The sequence below is a fragment of the Stegostoma tigrinum genome, chromosome 7 (genome assembly GCF_030684315.1).
Source record: "Stegostoma tigrinum isolate sSteTig4 chromosome 7, sSteTig4.hap1, whole genome shotgun sequence".
Taxonomy (NCBI): Eukaryota; Metazoa; Chordata; class Chondrichthyes; order Orectolobiformes; family Stegostomatidae; genus Stegostoma; species Stegostoma tigrinum.
In genome coordinates this window covers 101,980,457-102,006,245 of record NC_081360.1, presented here as the reverse complement: position 1 = coordinate 102,006,245, position 25,789 = coordinate 101,980,457, and the positions used below count along the sequence as shown (strand labels likewise).

General features: G+C 45.5%; 1 protein-coding gene across 2 annotated transcripts in view; it reads right to left on the bottom strand.

The window, feature by feature from the left end:
• Positions 1-25,789, bottom strand: part of stk11ip (serine/threonine kinase 11 interacting protein) — a 133,759-nt gene that overhangs the window by 42,226 nt on the left and 65,744 nt on the right. For both annotated transcript variants that reach the window (XM_048534777.2, XM_048534778.2), the window contains exons 17-20: positions 25,379-25,565; positions 19,937-20,112; positions 16,438-16,861; positions 14,431-14,546 (exon numbers count right to left, since the gene is read on the bottom strand). In XM_048534777.2, the coding sequence (XP_048390734.2) occupies positions 14,431-14,546; positions 16,438-16,861; positions 19,937-20,112; positions 25,379-25,565 (903 nt within the window). The remainder of the gene's footprint in view (positions 1-14,430; positions 14,547-16,437; positions 16,862-19,936; positions 20,113-25,378; positions 25,566-25,789) is intronic.

Sequence of the window (25,789 nt, the reverse complement as noted above, 5' to 3'; positions counted from 1 at the left end):
GCTCCACACTCGAGTACTCAGTGTTCACTTTTAAATTTCTCAATCTACAAAGGTATGTTGCAGAAAGTCAAAGGTCCCTAAACAGCACCTTCCAAACCCACAAACACCAAAGATCTAGGACAAGGTGAGCAGATGCAAAGTCCCCTCCAGCCACCATCTGACTTGGAAATACATCACCATTCTTTGAGTGTCACTGGGTCAAAATCCTGGAACTCCCTCCCTAACAGCATTGTGGGTCAATCTACATAACATGCACTGCAGCAGTTCAAGAAACAGCTCACCACAACATCTTCAAGGGCAGTAAACACTGGTTCAGCCAATGATGCCCAGGTCCAATGTGTGAATAAGAGAAAAATTGCACGTTTTAATAAGATCACCTCTCATTTTGCCAATGAGGATAGGTCCAACTTGCTCAACCTCTTCTCATAAGATAATCTCTTCATTCCTGGAGCCTCATGGCAATAATTCAAAGAAGGGGCAATATTACTGCTCACCACCAACCCCCAACCTGCGTCCCACCCAAAGCACAGTGCACAATAACTGTCTCTCAACCAGCATTGCTGAAGTAGATTTCACACAGTTAAACATTACAAAGGTAAAGGCAGACATTCTATCACTTTATCGATGTTTGGGGTGGCACACACATTTTGCAGTCAGAAGGTCGTTGGTTTGAGCCTCACTTCAGAGACACAAACACAAACCTCGATGCAGCACTGATGGCGGGTCACATTATCAGGGGTGTTGTTTCTTGGATGACAAATAAACTTAGTCCTCACTTGCCCTCTTAGGTCATACACAAAAAGCAATATGGCTAATAACATGGAAGTAAGCCAGGGAGCAATGATTAATGTCTCAGTCAAAGTTTATCCCATCAGCAAAAACAATTTCACTGGTTATGATCATGCTGAGTTTCCACTGGTTTCTGCATTTCCTATTGACAATGACTACAAGAATTATTTTTACTAACTGCAAAGTATTTTAGGATGCATTAAGCTCACAGGAGGTGTTACATAAATGCCAATATTTTCTTTCAGCAAATTGACAATGATTGGGTTGCAGGGTTGGCGTGAATGCATGAAGTTACACAACGAGGCAAGCAAGCAAGTGAATCAGACTGCTGCTATGTTTTTAAAATAATGTTGATGCATTTCACTTGGAGCTTTCTCTGTTCCACACAAATGAACAGATCCCAGTGACTGATCAATCAAGCTTGTTTATCTCAAAAGATACATTACAGATGTGATGCTAGGGACTGCAGGGTGCCAAATCTCCAAGTTAAACCAACTGCTTGTCCTATCTAGCTCATCATGAATGGCAAGATGATTCATGATAATGAGGTCTGGGAAAAGCTTATGAGAGCAGTGAAGCATCATGATCAAAATATCTCTCCTCCCTCAGAGCAGTGGGAAGGACTTTGCACTGGTTGAGTCTCTCCCTCAAGGTCAGCTGCCCCTCATTAAATATCATCAGCAGCTGAGCGCATCACTTATTGCCCTTCTTCCAGTCTCTCACTTTGCAGACTCCTTAATGTTTTCAAAACAATGCAGCAATTACCAATGGCCACATTTTTTTGTGGCGGGGGGGAAGGCAGGCATGTTTGGGGCAGAGGAGGACATACCTTTTCAGAGATTTGCCTCTCATGAAACCATACAAAATGATGCTCACAGCTGACAAACATGGAAATAATAGTAAGTCATTCAGTTGGTCAAGACTATTCAGTCATTCAGCACAATTTTGGCTGATGTTGGGTTTCCACTGCACTTTTCATGCTCATTCCTTTAGCCCTCAATTCAGAGACAGTAAAATTCTGTATACGCCAGGCTTAACTACATGCAGTGATAGAGCATCCACACTCTCTGAGCCACAGAGATCCAAAGATTTCCAACCAGTGAATCGCCGTTTCTCCTCATCTCAACCCAAATGATCAACCCCTTAATCCTTAAACAGTGCCTATGCTTTACTTTCCCATCCAGCAGGAACAATCTCTCAGCTTCCTACTTTGTCAGGCCCCTTTAGAATTCTGAACGTTTTAGTTACGCAGGACCTTGGTGAGGCTGCACCTAGAATACTGTGTGTAGTTTTGGTCTCTTCTCCGTGGAAGGATGCTTTTGATCTTGAGGTAGTTCAGCAAAGGTTTACCAGGCTGATTCCGGGGATGGCAGATCTGACATACGAGCACAGATAGACTGGGTTGGGATCGTTTTCGCAAGAGTTCAGATAAGAGAGAGGGCATTTCATAGACACTTAAAATTCTAACAGGACTGGACAGAGTCGATGCAAGGGGGATGTTCCCGATGGTGGGGGTGTCCACAACCAGGGATCACAGTATGAAGATTCAGGGTAGACAATGTAGGATGGAGATGACGAGACATTTCTTCACCCAAAGAGTGGTGAGCCTGTAGGATTCATTACCACAGGAAGCAGTTGATGCCAAAACATTTAATGTGTTCAAGAGACGAATAGATATAGCACTTGGGGTGAATGGGAGCAAAGGTATGGAGAGAAAGCAGGGTTAGGGTGATGAGTTGGACGATCAGCCATGATCATGAAGAATGGTGGAGCAGGCTCAAAGGGCCGAATGGCCTCCTCCTGCTTTTATCTTTTACATTTCTATGTATTCTGCTTGCACACTGAATGGAACTTTACCCATCAGTCTGCAGGACCAACTGTGAGATAGAAGTCACACTTCTGCTTTGCCAAGCCACGGGTAGACCACAGCTGTAGACACTACCAGCCATTCTGGGTACCACACCTTCAGAAGGATGCACTGGCCCTGTGCAGAGAGCAGTGTGGATAAACCAGAGGGACAGTTGAGCTCAAAGAGTTAAATTACAATACCAGTTTGTGGAATCTTTTTGTATATATTAGAATTTAAGAAGAGGTGATTTGATTGAAGATTACGCAAGAGGAACAGAGGGGGCATGGAGATAAGCTATTTCTGACTGAAGAGACGAGGACCTCGTGGGAGGCAGCAGGTGCAGTAGTCTAAGTCTAAACAATAAAACCAGTCTTTTCAATTCAGACATATAGACTTGTGTAATGTAATAATAGAAGCCTGGAACTCACTTCTGCAAAAGCCAATTGATGCTAGATCATTTTTAAAAACCAGACTAATTGATTTGCATTTATCAAAAGTATAAGGAATATGTGGCAAAAACTCATAGGGACATTGGCCATGATTTAAGGCTGGAACAGTTTTGCGCAGCCTGCTCCCAGGTTGTGTACACCAAGCATTTTCTATGAAAATTGGCATGCATGGCTGTATATTTGTGTTTTTTTAAAACCATTTCTTTTGAACACTGCTTTACTAACTCGGAAAGCCCACCCATCTCCAGTCAATAGGTCAGCAAGGGATTGGCCCATCCTTCTTTGCTCTTTATTCCATCACAGGATGTGGGTGTTGCTGGCTGGACCAGCATTTGTGCCCAATCACAATTGCCCCTTGAATTGAATTGCTTTCTGCGCCCATTTAAGAGGGCGGTTAAGAGTTGACCCCCCACTCCCCCCGCCACATCAGTGTGTGTCTGGAGCAGAGCAAGCCAGACTAGGTAAGGATGGCAGATTTCCTTCCCTAAAGGGCAGAGAATCAAATGGATAAAACCTATTAACCACAATGATGGAGGACCAGCCTTCAGCTGCTGTACTGAATGGCATCTAGGCCGAGGGAGCCTAGTCCAACATGTATTAATTAATATCTCTTGCAGGGAAGGTGACCAAATAGAATGTAATAGTTTTCAAATAATGTCACTTTGGGCGTAACTGACTGATCAAATCCAATGCTGCAGCATGTGAAGTGTTGACAGGAGGAGTTTGACATCTCTCACTGCCTGTAAGCTGACACGCCCGGCAGGAGGGAGAAGCAGAACGAATGACAGGAGCAACGTACCCAACAGTACAGGCATTCTGCTGAAGCACACTCCTCGGAACTCTGAAAACAAAGCACAGAGCAGCTTTCCTTCCTTTGCACCTGACAGGCTCCCTGTTAAAAACATGTTCCAACTCGCATAGTTTGTGGAATTTAGTTTCGAGAAAGGCTTCAAACATGCTTCCAATGGGGCCTTCAAAGGGACTGTTTCAAACAATTCAAACTTCTATCATTTCCCAGCTCCAGCATTTTTTGTGCTTACAGAAAGAAATCTTAACAACACAATCTCGAAGGGACAGACAGCACCTGTTTATATAATTAGTGGTGGGTTATGTTGACTGACACGTGACAGTGTTATTAGGCCCGATTGATGGAGAACTGCTTGAAGAACGTATGGGAGATTCATGATGTTCACTTGGCTTTCGGCAACAGCAATTTAATTATATAGCGGGCTCTTCACGACAGCTTACATTGATGTAGTACGTTCATAACTCAAAGCAGTCTGTAACACTGCACAGGAGCTTTATCAAATTAAATTTGATAAGCCATGCAGTACAATATTAGTGATGGGTGACCAATAGCTTGGTCAAAGAAGTCCCACAAAAATTTGAAAATTATTGGGCTGGAGATGGTTAGGAGCTAAGCAGGGAGGAACCATTAAGTGACTTCAGCACATGTAATAGAAATTTAAAAATCAAAGGTGTGGCTACATTGGGATCTAATGTAGGTCAACAAGCATAGGGAAAGACCAAGATGTGAAGATGGTCCAAATGAAAGCAAACATATGAACAAAAACCAAAAGAACTGTGAATGCTGTAAATCAGGAACAAAAACAAAGTTGCTGGAAAAGCTCAGCAGGTCTGGCAGCATCTGTGGAGGAGAAAACACAGTTCCGAGGAAGGGTCACTGGACCTGAAACGTTAACTCTTTTCTCCTCCACAGATGCTGCCAGACCTGCTGAGCTTTTCCAGCAACTTTGATATGTTTATATATACAACAAAAACAATCAGGGACAGCTTTGGCTCTCAATCTACTTCCATCTCAAATATATTCAATGAACCTGACCAATACTCCCTCAATTTCTCTTCACCCAATTGCACGGAACTCTGACGTCTGTCTGCAGCATTGGCTCACCAATCGTGCGTGGGGAATGCCCCTAAGAGGAAGGTTGGGGTGGGGGGGGGTTGGAAAAACTAGGTGAGTTGCCTTTGCAAAGGTCTGGCAATTGATTTAATGGGCTAATTGGCTGTTTTCTTTGCTACAACTGTTAGGTGATTCTACATTGCTCAAGAACACGTGAATGAGGGGAGGTGAGCCATTCGGCCCCTCGAGCCTCCTCTGCCATTTGATAGCATTATGTCTAATTGGATTGTGGTCTCAAATCTCCGATCCTGTACAAAACCCTTAACTCTTTTCAAACGTTTATCCAACTCAACCTTAGACGTGTTCAGTGACACCAGCCGTTGGGGAAGAGAATTCTGTGGACTAGCAACCCTCAGAGCATAGATTCACACCTCGAACGGCATTCACTAGGTCTAGATTTACTGTGATGTTTGCCCTTCCAGGGAATCTGTTGTGACCATGTTATAGAGAAGGATATTAGGCAGCTGCAGTAAACCCCAGAAAGCAGAGGACCCTAATGAGTCAGATCAGTGACAATGTAATATCCATGACATTGCAGAGATTTGTAGCAACTACAAAGAAACTGGGTTGAAAGTTCAACCGAGTCTTGTGATTTTTACTGCTCTTCAACACATTGTTAAACACGAACTGGTGGTAATTGCACAAGGTTAGGCTTTACAGCTGTAACCATCTTTAAAACCTTTACACCCCACCCTACAATTAACCCCACCTAACTCCCACAACAATAACAGCTCTATCACCACAGCCGGAATTCACCCTTCAGTATAACTCATGCCTATCAAGACAACCAAAGACTTATCCTTTGTCACAGCCTACTGCAACCCCCAATCTCCAGAATCCCACCAGGCTTTCCCAGAACTACTGCAGCCACAGTCTCTAACACACACCAGCAACCTGAGGCTAGTCAAAGGCAAAATGTTGCACACAGATGCAAAGGTGGTGGTATTAGGAGGAGGAAAAAAGTGATCAAGGAGGTTGGTTATACGTGTAGTGAGCTCATCAAGGGCTTGAGGGGAAGGGCAAGAAACTGGAGTCACACGCTCAGGTCCATTGAGGGTTGGAAGTGAATGGAGCAAGTGGTGATAGCACATGTGCTGAGATTTATAGTGAGGACTAAATAATGAGGACTTTTTTTGTTACCTACAGCTCAACAGTGGCTGCAATTCAAAAAGTACTTGATTAGTTATAAAGCAATTTGGGGCAGCCTGAGATCATGAAAGGTGCTATATAAATGCAAGCTTTTATTTGCAGTTAAATGTAGACTGGGAAAGGGGAAACAGGGAGGTCAAAAGAACAGCTTGAAGTTAGGTTAAAAAATGCTGGGAATTATCTGGAATGTCCAAGATCATCCTGGAGCAGCAGTGGATTTTGGAAAACATGTAAGGTCAATATGTGACAGCCAGACCTAAACAAGTTATACAAATAAGTTGTGATCTCTGATGAAGGGTCTAGGCCCGAAACAACAGCTTTTGTGCTCCTGAGATGCTGCTTGGCCTGCTGAGTTCATTCAGCTTCAAACTTTGTTATCTATTATACAAACAAGTTCCCCAGTTCTGATGAAGGGTCACTGGATCCGAAATGTTAACTGATCTCTCTCCATACATACAGCTAGACCTATAGAATTTTTCCAGCAATTTCTGATTGTGTTTTAGACTATCAGCATCTGTAAATCTTTGCAATTTTTGTTATACAACAGATATGCCTCATCCCTGGGATTTGAGGGGTAATTGTAAAGCCATTCTCAGGAAGCAACTAGAATTAGGGGTTGGTGGGGCAAGAATACACCAGGATAACAAATGTGCAGGCAAGGGAAATATGAAACAAAATTAACACCAACAAAAAGGTCAAAGACTCATCAGCAGCAGCTGCCCCTGAATTTGAGGATGACACCCGGTGCTATGAGTTTCTTACATAGGTCTTCCCATGACGGAGGATATCAAAGAATAGGCAGCTGGTGACTTGAAAGTAGATTAAGTAGGTGAGATAGTTTGCTCCCTGAGGCTTGCAATTAGATAACTGAATAGTCTTCAAATTGTCCCTGGATTATAAGGGTATCCTTTCTTTTGAAGTTGAAGCAGCTGAACATCAAGTCTGTTTGCAGTGACTCAGTAACTAACTGACAATGAGGTGTTAACCCTTTGATGTCAGTACCCTCCTCATTCATACTTTACTGTGAGCTCACCACTTCAGGCACCTTCAACTGTAAAACTCAAACCTCTATTACCTAAGAACAGTGGCAGAAATCACAAAACACCAAGTTTAGTCCAACAGGTTCATGTGAAAACACAAGCTTTCCGGCACCGCCACATCATAAGAACAGGGCAGCAGATTCCTGGGAATAGCACCACCTCCAACCGCACCTCCCAAAAGCCCCACAAAACCCTGACTTGCAAATATATCACTGGGCCAAAATTCAGGAACTCCCTTTCCAACGGTACTGTGGTTGCCCTTACATCATGCCAGGGCTGGAGGGCTGGACTATTTATCCTGCAGCGTCAGAGTCGGAGGGGTGTCCTTATAGATGTTTATAAAATCATGAGGGGTACGGATAGGATGAAGTGTCAAGATCTTTTCCCCCCAGAGTTGGAGAGTCCAAAACTAGTGGGGAAAGATTTAAAAGGGATCTAGGGAGGCACCTTTTTCCACATCAAATGTGGTGGATATGTGGAAGAATTACCAGAGGAAGGGGAGAGGCTGGTACAATTTCAACATTTAAAAAGGGATCTAGATGAGTTTATGAATAGAAAGGACTTAGTGGGATATAGGCCAAATGCTGGTAAATGGGACTCTATTAATTTAGGTTATCTGGTCGGCACAGATGATTTGGACTGAAGGATCTGCTTCCGTGCTGTACATGTCTGACTCTATAACTGCAATGGTTCAAGGGGACAGCTGACTATCACCTTCTCCACAGCAGAAAATGTTGGTTTAGCCAGTGACACGCACATTCATAGAACATAGAACATTACAGCACAGTACAGGCCCTTTGGCCCTTGATGTTGTGCCGACCTGTCATACCGATCTCAAGCCCATCTAACCTACACTATTCCATGTACGTCCATATGCTTATCCAATGACGACTTAAATGTACCTAAAGTTGGCGAATCTACTACCGTTGCAGGCAAAGCATTCCATTCCCTTACTACTCTCTGAGTAAAGAAACTACCTCTGACATCTGTCCTATGTCTTTCACCCCTCAATTTAAAGCTATGCCCCCTCATGCTTGCCGTCACCATCCTAGGAAAAAGGCTCTCCCTATCCACCCTATCTAACCCTCTGATTATTTTATGTGTTTCAATTAAGTCACCTCTCAACCTTCTTCTCTCTAATGAAAACAGCCTCAAGTCTCTCAGCCTTTCCTTGTAAGACCTTCCCTCCATACCAGGCAACATCCTAGTAAATCTCCTCTACACCCTTTCCAAAGCTTCCACATCCTTCTTATAATGCGGTGACCAGAACTGTACACAATACTCCAAGTGCGGCTGCACCAGAGTTTTGTACAGCTTCACCATAACCTCTTGGTTCCGGAACTCGATCCCTCTATTAATAAAAGCTAAAACACTGTATGCCTTCTTAACAGCCCTGTCAACCTGGGTGGCAACTTTCAAGGATCTGTGTACATGGACACAGAGATCTCTCTGCTCATCTACACTGCTAAGAATCTTAACATTAGCCCAGTACTTTGCCTTCCGGTTACTCCTACCAAAGTGCATCACCTCACACTTGTCTGCATTAAACTCCATTTGCCACCTCTCATTCTATTAAAAGCAAAAGAAATTTTGCAAAGGAGCAAAGCTGTTCGTATGAGATTTCAATTAGAATCTCTGAAGCAGCACAGAAATCATTTTCTGTCACTGCTCAGCAGAATATATTCCCAACCACTGAAGTGGTTTTCCCAAGCCAAGTATCATCTTGTAATTCGAACAGTTAGCACTATCATTTGTCTTGTTTGCCACTGGAGTGTGTACTAAAAGAAAACCAATGTTGTTGTCTTAATTATTTCACTTAAAGAACACATCTAGGTGCCCTGAGATTATGAAAGATCTTGCTAGAAATGCACACAATCTTCCTTTTAAGACAAAAATTTCTTTACATCAGTGCTGTGTGAAACACTCACATTGGAGATCTGATTAATAATGTCAGAGTTGATGAAACAAACACCAAAAAAATATTGTTCAAGGGATGGGGGTGTCACAGTCTGGGCCAGCATTTATTGCCCAACCTTATATAACAGTATTCCATCACACTCCTGCCTTGTAGATGGTTGACAGGTTTTGGAGAGGAAAGTGGTGAACTGCCTTCTTGAACCACTGCAGTCCATTTGGTGTAGGGAGACCCACAATGCCCTTAGGGAGGGAGATCCAGAATTTTGACACACACTGAAGAAACTGGGATACGTTTCCAAGTTGGAATAGTGAGTGAATTGGGGGAGAACTTGCAGGTGGGTGGTGCTCCCATGCATCTTATCCTTCTAGATGGAAATGGCTGTAGGTTTGGAAAGTGCTGTTCAAGTAGCTTGGGTGAATTTCTCATGTGCATATTCTAGATAGCAGCAGTGTGCACAGAGTGTTGGAGTTAGAGGGAGTGGATGTTTGTGGAAGTGATGCCAATCACTGATTGCTTTGTCCTGGGTGACATCAAGCTTGAGCGTTGCTGGAGATGCACCCACCCAGGCAAGTGGTAAGTATTCCATCACAATTCTGCCTTGTACATGGTTGACAAGTTTTGGGGAAGCAAGTGGTGGGCTGCTAGCTGCAGGACTTGATCTTTCATCTGCTCTTGTAATCACTGTATTTAGATGGCTAGTCTTTTCTTATTCATTCACAGGATTATGGAGTAACTGGCTATGCAACATTTATTGCCCATTGGGCAGTTAAGAGTCAACCACATTGCTGTGGGTTTAGAGTCGCACGTAGGCCAGGCCAGGTAAGAATGGCAGTTTCCTTCCCTAAACGACATTATGAACCAGGTGGGTTTTTACGACAATAGATAATGGGTTCACAGTCTTATTCAGTTTCTATCAACTGCTGTGAATGCTTCAGCCTTCACTTTTGCACTGATCTGTTGGGCTCTTTCATCATTGAGGATGGGAATATTTGCAGAGACACCAGTTGTTTCTGCACCTCCATTCACGACTGGATGTGCTCGCACTACAGAGCTTAAATTTGAACCACTGGTTGCAGTATCACTTAGCTCTGTCTGTTACTTGCTGCTTATGCTGTTTAGAGCACAGGTAGTCCTGTTTGCTAGCTTCACCAGGTTGACAAAGACTTTTCAGGACCAAGAGTGACAGTTTTCCAGCATTCCATCAATTTGCACCGTATGATCTGATTAGAGTAGCCATTCTGCAGGATAACTTTATAGCCTCTTTCAGTGTCAGGTTCACAGTGAACAAATGTCTTTGGTGCTATTTACAATGTTGTCAACAAAGTATTTTAGGGAATTGAGGTATACAAGAGGTATATGGGGTGGGGAGGGGGGGGGGGGGGGGGGCGCAGAAAGTGGCACTGAAACAGAGAATAAGCCAGGACCAGTGATAATGGAAACTGCAGATGCTGTAGAATCCAAGATAATAAAGTGTGGAGCTGGATGAACGCAACAGGCCAAGCAGCATCTCAGGAGCACAAAAGCTGACGTTTCGGGCCTACACCCTCTGATGAAGGGTCTAGGCCAGAAACGCCAGCTTTTGTGCTCCTGAGATGCTGCTTGGCCTGCTGCGTTCATCCAGCTTCACACTTTATTATCATAAGCCAGGACCATCTTGAATAGTGGAGTAGTGTAATGGGCTGAGAGATCTACTCTGCTCTGATTTCTCATGATCTTGTTCAAGTGGAGGGGTTAGCACTGTGGCAGCCACTGGGACTGGCAATCCAGAACCCAGAATTTTATCTGGGGACGTGGTCTTAAATTCTGCCATGACAAATGGTGAAATTTGATATCAACAAAATCTGGAATAAAAACCTAGTCTAAGGGGATCACGGTCAATTGTCTTTTAAAAAAATAAAAATTGGTTCACTTAAGTCCTTTAAGTAAGGAAATCTACCCTCACCTCAGTCTGACATACATCTGACTCCAGACTTGAAGTAACGTGGTTGACTCATAACTGCCTTCTGAAGTGTCCGAGCAAGACACATCGTTGTGTTAAAACTGCTATGTTTAAAAACAGACTGGACTACCTGGCATGAAGTCAGGGTCCACAAGCAACAACAGCAAAAATGCTGCTTTACTGATCTTGCAACTTCCTCCTGACCAACATCCCAGAGTCTTGTGCCAAACTTGGGAGAACAGTCCACAGACTAGGCAAGCAATAGCCTGACATAGTCACAGTCACTGAATTGCATCTTACAAACAAAACATCGTAAACATTACCAATACCATCCTCGTGTTTGTCATGTCCCACCAGGAGAACAGATAGACCCAGGAGAGAGAGAGAGAGACACAGTTGTATTGTCTTCAGGCTTCATGAAAGTTCATGCCGCCAGGTCAAACATGACTAAAGAAAGCTCATTACTATGTAGTGCTGAACAATAGTTAGAGGGTGACAAGGGTACAAAATGTACTCATAAGTGGCTCAGCAAACTGAGTTGGTAGGAAGTGGTAGAGAGGACAAAAACAAAAGAAAAATTCCTCTCATTCTCGCCAAGCTAAGTTTCTTAGGTACACCTGTAACCAATCGTATGGTATGTCATACAGTGTGCAAGCAACATGCATCAGATAGTGCTAATCAATCCCACAACCAATGGATCAGATCGAAGCTCTGTTGTCCCGCCACATCCAGTTGTGAACGGTTGTGGACAATTAAACCCACTGGAGGGAGAGGCTCCACAAGTATCCCAATTGTTACTGATGGAAGAGCCTAGCACGTCAGTGCAAAAGATAAAGCTGAAGCATTTGCAACATGCCAGAAGCTCCCAAGATCAGTCTTCAGCCAATTTAGTTCACTCCACATCAGATCAAGAAACATCATTACAGCACTCATTACGGGAAATGACAATATTTCAGAAAAAGAAACTGAAGACTTGTGCTCCAGAATTTGCTACATCTTGAGCCAAGCTGTTCCAGAAGTGCTACAACACTGGCATTGAATTGACAATGTGGAAGATTGTGAAGGTGGGTCCTGTTCATACCAAGCAAGATAAATCCAAAACTTCCATCAGTCTACTCTCGATCATCGGTAAAGTGATGGAAGGTGTCAGTAACAGCACTATCAAGCAGCACCTACTCAGCAATAACCTGCTCAGTGATGCCCAGTTTGGGTTCTGCCAGGGCCAATCAGCTCCTGATCTCATTACAGCCTTGGTTCAAATGTGGACAAAAGAGCCGAATATTAGAGGAGAGGTGGAAGTGACAGACTTGACATTATTTGACCAAGTGTAGCATCAAGGAACTGTAGCCAAACTGGAATATTGGGGGAAAACTCTCCAGTAGCTGGAGTCACACCTCACACGTAGGAAGATTGTTGTGCCTGTTGGAGGTCAGTTATCTCAGCTTCAGGACATCTCTGCAGGAGTTCCTCAGGGTAGTGTCTTAGGCCCAACCATCTTCAGCTGCTTCATCAATGATTTCCCATCCATCATAAGGTCAGAAGTGGGGATGCTCATGGATGATCACACAATGTTCAGCATCATTCACGATGACTAAGATACTAAAGCAGTCTATGATCAAATACAACAAGATCTGGACAATATCCAAACTTGGGCTGACAGGGGGCAAGTAACATTTGCGCCACAAATGCCAGGCAATGGTCATCTCCAATAAGAGACAATCTAATCACCACACCTTGGCATTCGATGGTGTTACCATTACTGAATCCCCCACTAACATCCTGGGTATTACGACCAACCAGAAATTCAACTGAACTTGCCGTATAAATACAGTGGCTACAAGATCAGAGGCAAGAAATACTGTGGTGAATAACTCAATTTCTGTCTCTCCAAATCCTGTCCATCATCTACAAGGCACAAGTCAGGAGTGTGATGGAATACTCCCCACTTGCCTGGATGAATGCAGCCCCAACAACACAAGAAGCTTCACACCATCCAGGACAAAGCAGCCGGCTTGACTGGCATCACATCTACAAGCATCCACGCTCTCTAGCACTGTCACTCAGTAGCTGCAGTGCGTTCTATAAGATGCACCACAGAAATTCACCAAAGATCTTTAGACAGCACCAGGGACCTGGGTTCAATAACACCCTCGGGCGACTGTTTGTGTGGAATTTACACATTCACCCCGTGTGCGTGTTGGTTTTCTCTTTGGTATTCTAGTTTCTTCCCACAGTCCAAAAATTGACAGATTAGGTAGATTGGCCAGGCTAAATTGCCCGTAATGTCCAGGGACATGCAGGCTAGGTGGATTAGCCATGGGAAACGCAGGGTTACGGGAATAGCAGTGGGTCTGGGTAGGATGTTCTTGATGTGGAGTCAATGGGCTGAATGGCGTGCTTCCACATTGCTTGATTACAGCACCTTCCAAACCCACGACCACTACCATCTAGAACGACAAGGTCAGATGCACAAGAACACCTCCACCTGCAGGTTCGCCTCCAAGTTACTCACCACCCTGATTTGGAAATATATCACCGTTCGTTATGTGTCATTGGGTCAAAATCCTGGAATTCCCTCCCTGTGGGCATTGAGAGTCCACCTACAGCACACGGACTGCAGGAGTTCGAGGAGGCAGCTCACCACCACCTTCTCAAAGGGCAACCAGGGATGCGCAATAAATACTGCCAGCCAGTAATGCCTGTATCCCACAGGTAAATTGAAAAAAGTCTACCTCAGATTACCCTGGAAATGTAAGGTCTCTCAAAAGGTTGGAGCAACAGGTGAACCTAGATGCTCTTGCTGCAAATTGCAGTAGTAGCATGAGGAGTGCTCACATTAATAGGATGCTGCCAAACTGCAATAATAGGAGCATTTACCAATTACAATCCATGGGCCAAGTAATCAGCACTCTTCCCTCACTACATCAGTACATTACAGTATATCAGCATGCCTCAAACTGATATTCTTGCAAATTGTCCCGAGTCCAAATAGAAAGTTTGGACAAAACGTGCCTGTTTTTTCCCAGCAATACTCAACCAAGGTCACTCAGGTTTGAAACTAGAAACACCTCCATATGCCACGCAATGGATGTTAGAACTTAATTCTTCTACAGTTAAAACCAGATCAATTGTTAATTTACACTTGGGATAATCTATTTATCCCAAGGTATTGGGAGATGTGCAGCAACAGTTGGTAAATAGAGGTAGGTCACAGACCTCAATTCTTCTTCTGCTGCTTCAGTTGTTTCAGCATCACAGGCTAATATCTGTATCTGACAAACATTTAGGTTGTTAGTACCACTGGGACAACACACTTGAAGGTCTGAAAGGCTTGTATCCCACTTGTATAAAATGCCATGTCAATAAGCTGTCTTACCTTGACAAAGCACTGATACTCCTCCTTATCTTCACTGAAAATCTCAACGTCAAGGAACAGCTTCAGCCTGTGGTCAATGGTTTGAAAATCTTCGACAGACAGGTTGAATTCAGCTTCTGGAGAACGAAAGAAAAGGAACCTTAGAACATACATAGAACAATACAGCGCAAAACAGGCCCTTCGGCCCTCCATGTTGCGCCGTCCTGTGAACTAAACTAATCCCCTCCCCCTACATTATCACATCATCATCCATATGCTTATCCAAGGACTGTCTAAATGCCCCTAATGTGGCTGAGTTAACCTTGAACCACAACTTGCAGCAACAGTCAGGGGAAAATAATGAAGCAAAAGAAATTCTGAAATGAATGAGTGACAGTCTGGCCGACAGATCATCTATACATATCAAGGTTTCAAGTGACTGGGATTTAAGACTGAGAAGAATAATGGAACAGTGGATACAGCACTGGACTAGCAATGCACAGGCCCACACGTTGCTCCAAGGACATGGACTCATATCCCACTACAGCATCTGATGAAAGCTAAATTCAATCAATCAATCAGGAATTGAAAGTGCTGGTGACCATGAAGCCATCATCAATTGTTGTAAGACCCACTGGGTTCAGTAATGTCCTTTCTGCAAGGAAATCTGTCATCCTTCTCGCTCTGGCCACAGTAATGTGGTCGATTCTCAACTGCCCTCTGAAATGGTCTAGCAAGCCACTCAGTTCAAAGGCAGCTCGGGATGTACAATTTACTACGAGAGGGACTAACTTACAAGTAAGGACGTTATTCTTCAGTTATATGTGGCACTGGTGAGACCACATCGCCAAGGCTGTGTAAAGTTTTGGTCTCCTTATTTAACGAAAGATAAGTGCATTGGAGGTAATTCAGAATATATTTACTAGACTGACTGCTGTAATGAGCCGGTTGGACAGATTGGGCTTATTTCCACTGGAGTTGAGAAGAGTGAAAGGTGGATATGTTGAGTGTATAAGATCCAAACGGGTCTTGACCAGGTGGAGGTGGAACGTGCGTTTCAGTTTACGGGTAAGTCCAGAACTAGAGGATGTTGTTTTGAAATTACCCTTCTTGTACACAAATGAGAATATTTTTATTTCTCAGAGGACTGACAGGTTTTGGACCTTTGTCTCAGAGGAGGTTGAGGCAGGGTTGTTGACTATTTCGAAGGCGGAGGTAGATCAAATCTTGCTGGGGACGGGAATCGAGGGTCATCAGGGATAAATGGGAAGTTGAATTGGAAAGAAAAACAGATCAGCCCCAGCCATGACGTTATCAAATGGTGAACGTGGGTCAAGTGACTGAATGGTCTACTATAACTCCCGTTTCATATTTTCACAGAAGCAACATTGGCACAGAGTTTGAGATAATTACACAGTCAATATGACTGATACAAAAACAGAGGTTACTGGAAAAACTCAGCAATCTGGCAGCATCTGTGAAGAGAAAAACAGAGTTAATGTTTCGGGTCCAGTGATAACTGATACTTGGTTCTGGGAGGAATATTGGCCAGGATATCAGGGAGGACTTGTATGTATTCTTTTAAAAAACCCCTGCCCCCAAATTTCCACCCCAATCAACCACTACCACCACCACGCCCACCTCACATCAAGTAATGGTTTTGAAAAAAGAACTGAAAGGGCTGGAATAGGAAGAAAAGAGGTGGCATTGTGGTTTAGTATCTCATCTAAGGGCATGGTTAAAGTTCATCAACAACAGGTGGTCTGACCACTGCTGATGAAGGTGGGAAGAACAAGATCAGCCCTAAGTTGCATGAACAGAGAAGAGTGTGTTCATTGGGTGGTAAGGCCAAGTTCTGACATTTTATAGAGAACATTTATAAAATTTGCATCGTAATGGGGAAAGAAACCAACAGATGGGAGAGCTAGACTCTTCAGGAGGTCCAGTACAGACATGATGGGCTGAATGGCCACCTTCTAGACTGCTATAACATTTTTTATGGTCTCAATCGTACACAACCTCTCTGACCTTTGCTGGTTGTAGCGTGACTGTCCCCAGATTCACAGAGTGGTGAGCTGGGCATCAGTGCAGAACCCACAGGAGTGCCATAGCAGTAGCTCCAGGTCAGGCTGTCGGTGCGTGAATCGATGCTCCCCCTCTGGTTAGCAGTACCACCGTACACACCAGGACTGCAGCCAACCTGGGGGGCCTTGTGCGCGGACGGGACTAGCACCCCCAGGCTGGGATCCACATCACCTGAGGAGGTGTCAGAAACCCGACTGCCGTCCTTCACGCTGCTGCAGCAGCTCTGGTCACATTCCAAGTAGAAACTGGCGCTTTTGCCTGCAGCGAAGGAGTAGATCTCTGGGTCCATACCCAACATGCCAGTGGCACCATCTCCCAGGACTCCAGGTCCAGCATCCAGACTCAGTCTGCTCGGAGATTCAATACTCTACACAACAGAAACAAGACCAACTATTTTAGAGTATTTCCAGTCCAGGAAATCCAGTCTCTTTCATTGTTTACAGTCCTTCTGCGCAGATTATCAAAATGGAGAGAGGTTGCAGAAAGATCTAGGTGCTGTAGTGCATAAAAATAACCCCAGCCTGTCCAATCTCTCTCTGACATTGAAACACTCCAGCTCTGGCAACATCCAAGTAGCTGTGGCCTAATCAACATTTTATACAGTTTCAGCATAACCTCCCAGTGGTTTTAGATTCCCCAGAATGTTATACGGACATGATCTCTGCTTATAATTTAACTCTTATGAAAAGCTTGCTTGTATTCTCCTGAAAATGAAGGTTAAAGAATAGTTCAATTTAGGTTTCTAGGCTTTTGTCTAAAGGAATTTGTAGGGTGACTGGGATTATATAATGGCCCCCACTCTGAAGATTACAGTTACAACACTTAAAAGAAATTGAGATAAGTTTATGCATAGGAAAGGTTTGGAGGGATTTGGGCCAAATGCAGGCACGTGGGACTAGTTAGCCTGGGAACATGGTTGGTGTGGACTAGTTGAACCAAAGGGTCTGTTTCTATGCTGTAAGGTCGTGTTGCAAGTGACGGCAGGAGACAGCGGGTGGTGGTATAGAATTGCTTTTTGGACTGGAGGCCCGTGACCAGTGGTGTTCCATGGGAATCAGTGCTGGGTTCACTTGTGTGTCATTTATAGAAGTAATTTGCATGAGAATATAGGAGACATGGTTATTAAGTTTGCAGATGGCACCAAAATTGGTGGTATAGTGGATAACAGAGAAGGTTATCTATGATTATAAAGGGGTCTTGATCAATTCAGACACCAGACTGAGTGGCAGATGGAGTTTATTTGGATAAGTGTAAGATACTGCATTTTGTAACACAAGCAAGGGTAGGGCTTACAGTGTTAATGGAAGGGCCCTGGGTATTATTGTCGAACAGAGACCTAGTTCTCATAAAGTCATACTGCCTGGAAGCAGACTCTTTGGTCCAACTAGTCCAGTGACCACGTTCCCAAAATAACCTTGTCCCTTCTTCCTACATTTGGCCCAAATCCCTCCAAACCTTTCCCATGCATGACCTTTTCCAAATGTCCTTTAAATGTTGTGACTGTTCCCTTCAGCATGGGGAACATTCTATAGTCCCATTCACCCTACAAATTCCTTTAGATAAAAACCTAGAAGCCTAAATTGAACAACTTTTAAAAAGTATTCTGCGCTTGTCTAGAATCCACATTACAGCAGGGATGTGAATGGAGAGAAGATTTACCAGGTTGCTGCCAGGGCTGGAGAGTTTCAATTATGGAGAGAGATTGGACAGACTGGGATTGTTTTTCCTGAAGCAGAGGAGAGAGTGTAGGGGACATGATTGAGATGTATTATGAGTGACATAGAAAGGGTAGACAGGAAGAAACCTTTCCCCTTGGTGAAGAGGAAAATGATCGGGAACATAGATTTGAAGTAAGGGACAACATGTTTAGAGGAGATGTGATGAACTGAGAAATTGGTAAGAATCTGGGACACACCAACTGTAAAAGGTGAGAGAGGTAGAAGCCCTCATCACATTGAAGCAGTCTTTAGATGAGCACTTACAAATCCAAAGCACACAAGGCTACGGACCAAGAGCTGGGAAATGGGATTCAGATAGTTTGGCAGTTCTTTGACTGGTGGAGATGCGTTAGGCCAAAGGGTCTTTTTCTGTTCTGCAGGTGTGTATGACTCTATGACAGTGCATGTGCAGGGGGGTGGCGATGGCCTAGTGGTAATATCACTAGGCTGTTAATCCAGAGACCCAGGTACACTCTGGGGACCCAGGTTCAAATCATGCCACGGCAGATGGTGGAATTTGAATTCAATAAATATCTGCAATTGAGAGACTAATGATGCCCGATTGTCAGAAAAACCCATCTGACACACAGATGCCCTTTTAGGGAAGGAAACCACCATCCTTACCTGGTCTGACCTCTTTGTGACTCCAGACCCACAGCAATGTGGTTGACTCTTTACTACCCTCTGGGCAACAAATGCTGCTGTGGCCAGCAACTTATCTCATCCCGTGAATGAATAAAAAAAGAAACAGCAGGATGGACCTTACATATCCTAACCTTCCCAATCACATTCCCACAGAATGGTAACTTTGTGAGGTTGAGAGACTGACTGTGTAATCCAGACACCTGGCCTAATGATCTAGGGTCTGGAGCTCAAATCCCACCATGGCAGTTGGCAGAATTTAATTCAACTAAGTAAACGTGGAATTTAAAAAAATAAAAGTTAGCTTTGTTAACAGAAATCATGGAACTTTAATTGACTGTTATAAAGACTCATCAGGTTCGCTGATGTCCTTTAGGGAAGGAAACTACCATCCTTACCTGGTCTGGCCGACATGCAACTCCAGAACCACATCAATGCAACTGACTCTTAACTGCCCTCTGAATTCACCTTGGATGTCACTGAGTATAAAACCACAATGGGGATGTTTCCCTTTGTAGGCAGTCTGGAGCAAGGGGACATCATTTTCGGAAAAGGAGTGTCAAATTTAAAACAGAGAGAAGGAGGAATTACATTTCTCAAATGATCATAAATTTGTGGAATTCACTACCCCACTGTTCAGTGAATGATGGGACATTGAATAAATTAATAATCAGTGTGGAGTTAAAGGGTTTTGGAGAGTAGGCAGGAAAGTGGAGTCAGCCACGATTGTATCAAACGGCGGAGCAGGCTCGAGGGGATAAATGGCCGGCTCCTGCTCACAGTTCTGCTGTTTTATACCTCAGTGAGACATAAATGCTGGGACACTGAACATAGGTCAGTAATCTAATACAAGAATTACGGGGCTCAGGCAGAAAAGTGGCATAAATCAGATCACTCAAGCAGTTCAGTGAATGGCAGAGGAAGATCCAGAGCTGAATGGCCATGGCCTACTCCCGTTCCTCACGATCAAATGACAAACGGGCGACAAACATTCTCGCCAGCAATGCTCGCATTCCCACCTACCTCCAGAGCAACTGGATCATTCATTCCCATTTTCAAGTCGGTAACACCGCGTGGCTCACCTTCAGGCTCCCAGTGGCACTGTCACCTGTGAAGGCGATCTTCAGGACGTCCACTTTGACAGCTTCTTCCTCTGTGTGGATGGGTGTGCTGGTGCGTGTTTCTATCCCGGACGGTACAATGATCACAATCTCACTCGCGCACTTGGGGCAGGCTGGAGGCACCTTTGGACTCTCAACTGCAGGGAGAGACAAAGAGACATCAGACAAACGCTACTCAGCTCACCAAGGCCCAGACAACCTGTGGACTGGTGGCAACAACCCCTCAGTTATTCAAAAGCCAAAACCACTCTAGGAGGATAAAGAACAAGATGGTACAGATCTAAGGCAAGTGGCAGAGGCAGAAATGCTGACAGGATGGAAACCTCTCTCACGCAGTCAGTGGTTTAGGTCAGAAACATGCTGACAGAGTGTGGTGAACAGAAGTTCATCCAAGGTTTCAGAAAGGGAATTAAAACTAATCAGAAAAGGAACAAGGTGCAGGGTTACAGAGAATGACACCAAGCGAATTTCCCATTCAGAGAGCCGGTTGCAAAATTGACCCCTCACCACTCCTAACTATCTGGGGTAGGGGCCAGTAGTGGGACAACACGACTCAGTAAGGTCAAAATCAGAAGTTACACGACATCTGGTTATAGTTTATTCAAAATCATCAGCTTGTGATTTCAAATAAACCTGTTGGGCTACAACCTGGTGTCGTGGCACTTCTGACTTTGCCCAACCCAGTCCAACACCAGCACCCCCTCATCATTAAAGTCAGACGGTGCTGGAGAAACTCAACAGTACTGGCAGCATCTGTGGGGTTTAAGCGCGAGAAAAACAGAGTCAATGTTTTGAGTCCAATACAAGACCTACTGAGTTTCTCCAGCACTTCATTTCTATTTCAGAATTCCAGCATCTGCAGGATGTTAGAGTTTTATCATTGTCATTAAAGTCAGGAGTTATTAAACTTTACCATCCATAGAATCCTGACCGTGTGAAAGCAAACCCTTTGGCCCAACAAGTCCACACTGACCCTGGGAGCATCCCCACCCAGACTCATCCCCATACCCAACGAAGCTACACATCCCTGAACACTATGGGCAATTTAGTACAACCAATCCATCTAACCTGCACATCTGTGGATCATTGGGGGGGTGTGGGGGGGGGGGGGGGGGAGGAGGAGGAGGGAGGGGGGAGGAGGGAGGGAGGAGGGAGGAGGACTGGAGCCGGAGGAAACGCACACAGACACGGGGAGAACATGCGAACTCCACACCGATGATGATGGAGTTGAACCCAGGTCTCTGATGCTGTGAGGCAGCAATGCTAGCCACTGAACCGCCCACCACAGACCAATTTGACATGGCAAAAGACTTCATAGAGCACCTGTCTAACCCCTCAGTTTTATAATAGGCTAACAGAAGAAACAAACATTTCCACTGATTTTACACCACTTGTGCATCGTTTCATTGACAAATGATAAATTCATGTCAGAATCAGTACATTTTCATATCAAACATAAATATTACAAGATTCTAAACTACATCAGTGGTTGATTCTGCTTACGACCATCTGCCTTACATACAGGATCCAGTTTGGTTGTCTAACATCAGGAGGATTCTGGAATGTTCTTAGCATTGGACAAGGCTCTGGAGCAGCCCAGTGATGTGCATCTCGGACAAGCCCATGAACCACTACAGAATGCATTTTGATAACTACAGGCTGATATGAAGTATCAGAGATAATGGGAACTGCAGATGCTGGAGAATTCCAAGATAATAAAGTGTGAAGCTGGATGGGAACTGATGCAGTGGGGGGAGGGGACGAATTGGGCTGGTTTTGGGATGCAGTGGGGGGAGGGGAGATTATGAAGCTGGTGAAGTCCACATTGATACCATTGAACTGGTGGTATACTGCATCCACTGTACCCGGTGCGGCTTCCTCTACATTGGGGAAACCAAGCGGAGGCTTGGGGACCGCTTTGCAGAACATCTCCGCTCAGTTCGTAACAAACAACTGCACCTCCCAGTCGCAAACCATTTCCACTCCCCCTCCCATTCTCTTGATGACATGTCCATCATGGGCCTCCTGCAGTGCCACACTGATGCCACCCGAAGGTTGCAGGAACAGCAACTCATATTCCGCCTGGGAACCCTGCAGCCTAATGGTATCAATGTGGACTTCACCAGTTTCAAAATCTCCCCTTCCCCTACTGCATCCCTAAACCAGCCCAGTTCGTCCCCTCCCCCCACTGCACCACACAACCAGCCCAGCTCTTCCCCCCCCACCCACTGCATCCCAAAACCAGTCCAACCTGTCTCTGCCTCCCTAACCGGTTCTTCCTCTCACCCATCCCTTCCTCCCACCCCCAGCTACCTACTAACCTCATCCCACCTCCCTGACCTGTCCGTCTTCCCTGGACTGACCTATCCCCTCCCTACCTCCCCACCTATACTCTCCTCTCCACCTATCTTCTTTTCTCTCCATCTTCGGTCCGCCTCCCCCTCTCTCCCTATTTATTCCAGTTCCCTCTCCCCATCCCCCTCTCTGATGAAGGGTCTAGGCCCGAAACGTCAGCTTTTGTGCTCCTGAGATGCTGCTTGGCCTGCTGTGTTAATCCAGCCTCACATTTTATTATCTAGGCTGATATGAAGTGTTGAGATCTGACAGAGGACCAAAAAGGTTAATGCTTCTGCCAATGACAGTGGAAAGCAGTGTGCTACCTCCATCTGCCGGCACTATACAGTACTACAACGATATAATTCAGATAACACCGTGAAGCTGGAGGAACACAGGTCAGGCAGTATCAGAGAAGCAGGAAAGTTGACGTTCTGGGCTGGGACCCTTCGTCAGAAATGGGAAGGGAAAAGGGAGCTGGGGGAATAAATAGAGAGAGGAAGTATGGGTCTGGTGGAAGGTAGGTGTGATGGTGATAGATGAGTGCAGGTAGGCAGTGGTGGAGATTGGTGACTGAGGTGAGAAGAGGCAGATAGGTGGGAGAGAAGATGGACAGGTTGTGTCAGGTCAAAGGAGGCAGGGATAAGGGGGAAGGTTGGACATGGCAATGAGGCTGGCAGTGTGGAGATTTTAACTCCTCTCTGCTTACCTTGACTCTGTTTAACCCCCACCGCCCACGAGTCCAGGAACTCCCCACGCCCTCCACCTCCAAGATCTCCAACTCCCTGGCATCCGGCACCTCATCTTCACTATGGATAGTCAATCTCCATACACTTATATCCACCACGTAGATGGCCTAAAAGCCTTGTGCTCCTTCCTCTCCTTCGTCCCCCTCCACTGACCCCCTCATTTGCTCAACAGAACTCATCCTCATCCTGAGTAACTTCTCCTTCAACTCCTCCCCTTCCTATGGACTAAGGGGGTGGCCACGGGTACCCGCAAGGGCCCAAGCTATGCCTGCCTCTTTGTAGGATACGTTCTACAGTCCCTTTTCTGCTGTTATACTAACACTGGCAGCAGTACTTCCGCCACTGTATCGGCGCCGCCTCGTGCTCCCATGAGGAACTTCAACATTACTAACACCTTTTACCCCAACCTCAACCCCATCACCCCCAGCACCTTTCCCTGCAACGGCAAGAAGTGCTACACTACCAATACACCTCCGCCCTCACCTCCATTCAACGCCCAAAGCAAACCTTCCATATCAGACAGGAGTTCACCTGCACATCCATCAACGCGGTCTGCTGTATCCACTGTTCCTGATGTGGCCTCTGCTACATCGGAGGCTCGAAGACCATTTTATAGAGCATTTGCGCTCTGTACGATACAAACACCATCACCTTCCAGTCACAAACCATTTTAACTCTCCCTCCCACTGCCTGGGTGACATGTCCATCCTGGGCCTCCTCCAGTGTCACAATGATGCCGCAGCTCATATTCCGCTTTGGAAGCCCACAGCCCAATGGCATAAAAATGGAATTCACCAGGTTCAAAATCTCTCCATCCCTGGCCTCATCCCATGACCAACCCTCCCTCTCATCTACACCTCCTTGACCTGACACAACCTGTCCGTTTTCTCTCCTACCCATCCATCCCTCCCACTTCACCGACCAATCCCCACCACTGCCTACCTGCACTCACCTATTGCCATCCCACCTACCTTCCCCAGCCCCACTCCCCCTCTCTCAATTTATTCCCCAGTCCCTTCCCCCTCCCTATTTCTGAAGAAGGATCATGACCCGAAATGCCAACTTTCTTGCTCCTCTGATGCTGCCCAGCTTGCTGTGTTCCTCCAGCTCCACACTGTTGCCTCCGACTCCAGGATCTGCAGTTCTTGCTATCTCTGAACACTTCAGATTACCATGCCCAACTTGGCAACAGGGATTCAAACATGGAGACACAGAAGGTAGGAGCAACCATAAGCTATTCCAGCCCTCGAATGTGCTGTGCCAGCCATTATGATCATGACTGGCCATCAAGCTCAATGCTCTAAAATCCTATCCTCCCCCCTCCATATCACTTGAAAAGCTATACCCTACTTCCTTCTTGAAAACTGAGCGGGAGACATAGAATGAGCAGAAAGCGAAAGAGATAGAGGAGGGCACAGACGGATCCCATTGACATCCTCTGCACATTTCAGATCAGCAAGCAAAGTAGTGCTTGAGGAGCCGAGATAACAAGGTGCGGAGCTGGATGAACACAGCAGGCCAAGCAGCATCGTAGGAGCAGGAAAGCTGACATTTTGGGCCTAGACCCTTTATCAGAAACAGGGGAGGGGGAGAGGGTTCTGAAATAAATAGGGAGGTGGCGGGGGGGGGGGGGGGGGGAGGAGGAGGTGGATTGAAAATGGATAGAGGAGAAAATAGGTGGAGAGGAGACAGACAAGTTAAAGAGGCAGGGATGAAGCCAGTAGAGATGAGTATAGGTGGGGAGGTAGCAAGGAGATAGATCAGTCCAGGGTGGATGGACAGGTCAAGGGGGTGGGATGAGGTTAGTAGGTAGGAAATGGGGGTGCGGCGTGAGGTGGGAGGAGGGGATAGGTGAGAGGAAGGGATAAACTGGGCTAGTTTTGGGATGCGGTAGGGGGAGGGGAGATTTTGAAGCTTGTGAAATCCACATTGATACCATTGGGCTGCAGGGTTCCCAAGCGGAATATGAGTTGCTGTTCCTGCAACTTATTTCAGAACCCTCTTCCAGTCCCCCATTTCTGACTAAGGGTCTAGGCCTGAAAGGTCAGCTTTCCTGCTCCTGAGATGCTGCTTGGCCTGCTGTGCTCATCCAGCTCTACACCTTGTTATCTCGGATTCTCCAGCACCTGCAGTTCCTATCTCTTAGAGGAGCCCTAATGGGGCAGTGGAAGTGACTGTACCCCTGAACCAGGGTTCAAGTCCCACTGCTCCAGAAAGTGTAATAAAATCGCTGAAGGCATTGATTGGGAAATAACTAGAGGTGTTTAGCAGTGTAAAGTTAGGGATCTTCTCCTTTGGGAGGTAATGAGGTGTCACTCACTCTGCAGGTAATCTGGGTCATCTGCTTGTCCAACATCTGATTGCTTCGACAGGCATTGAGCAGCATCCCGCTCCTGTGGGCACACCGTGAACTCATGCTGGCACTTCAAGCACTGGAGTTTGGGGAAATGCTCCCGCATTGCTCTCTGGTTGGCTTCCAGCGCATCACTCAGGATCTTAACCAGCATCTGAAACCAGAGAGAGGGAAAAAAAAAACAGGTAATGACCATCAAGAGAAACAAACTGCACACTGACATTCAATAGCATTACCAATGAACCCCACAATCAACACCCAGGGGATTACTATTGACCAGAAACTCAACCGGTCAGATACATAGTGACTGCAAGAGCAGGTCAGAGCCTAGGAATCCTGCAAGTGATTCACCTTGACTCCCCAAAGCCTATGCACAAA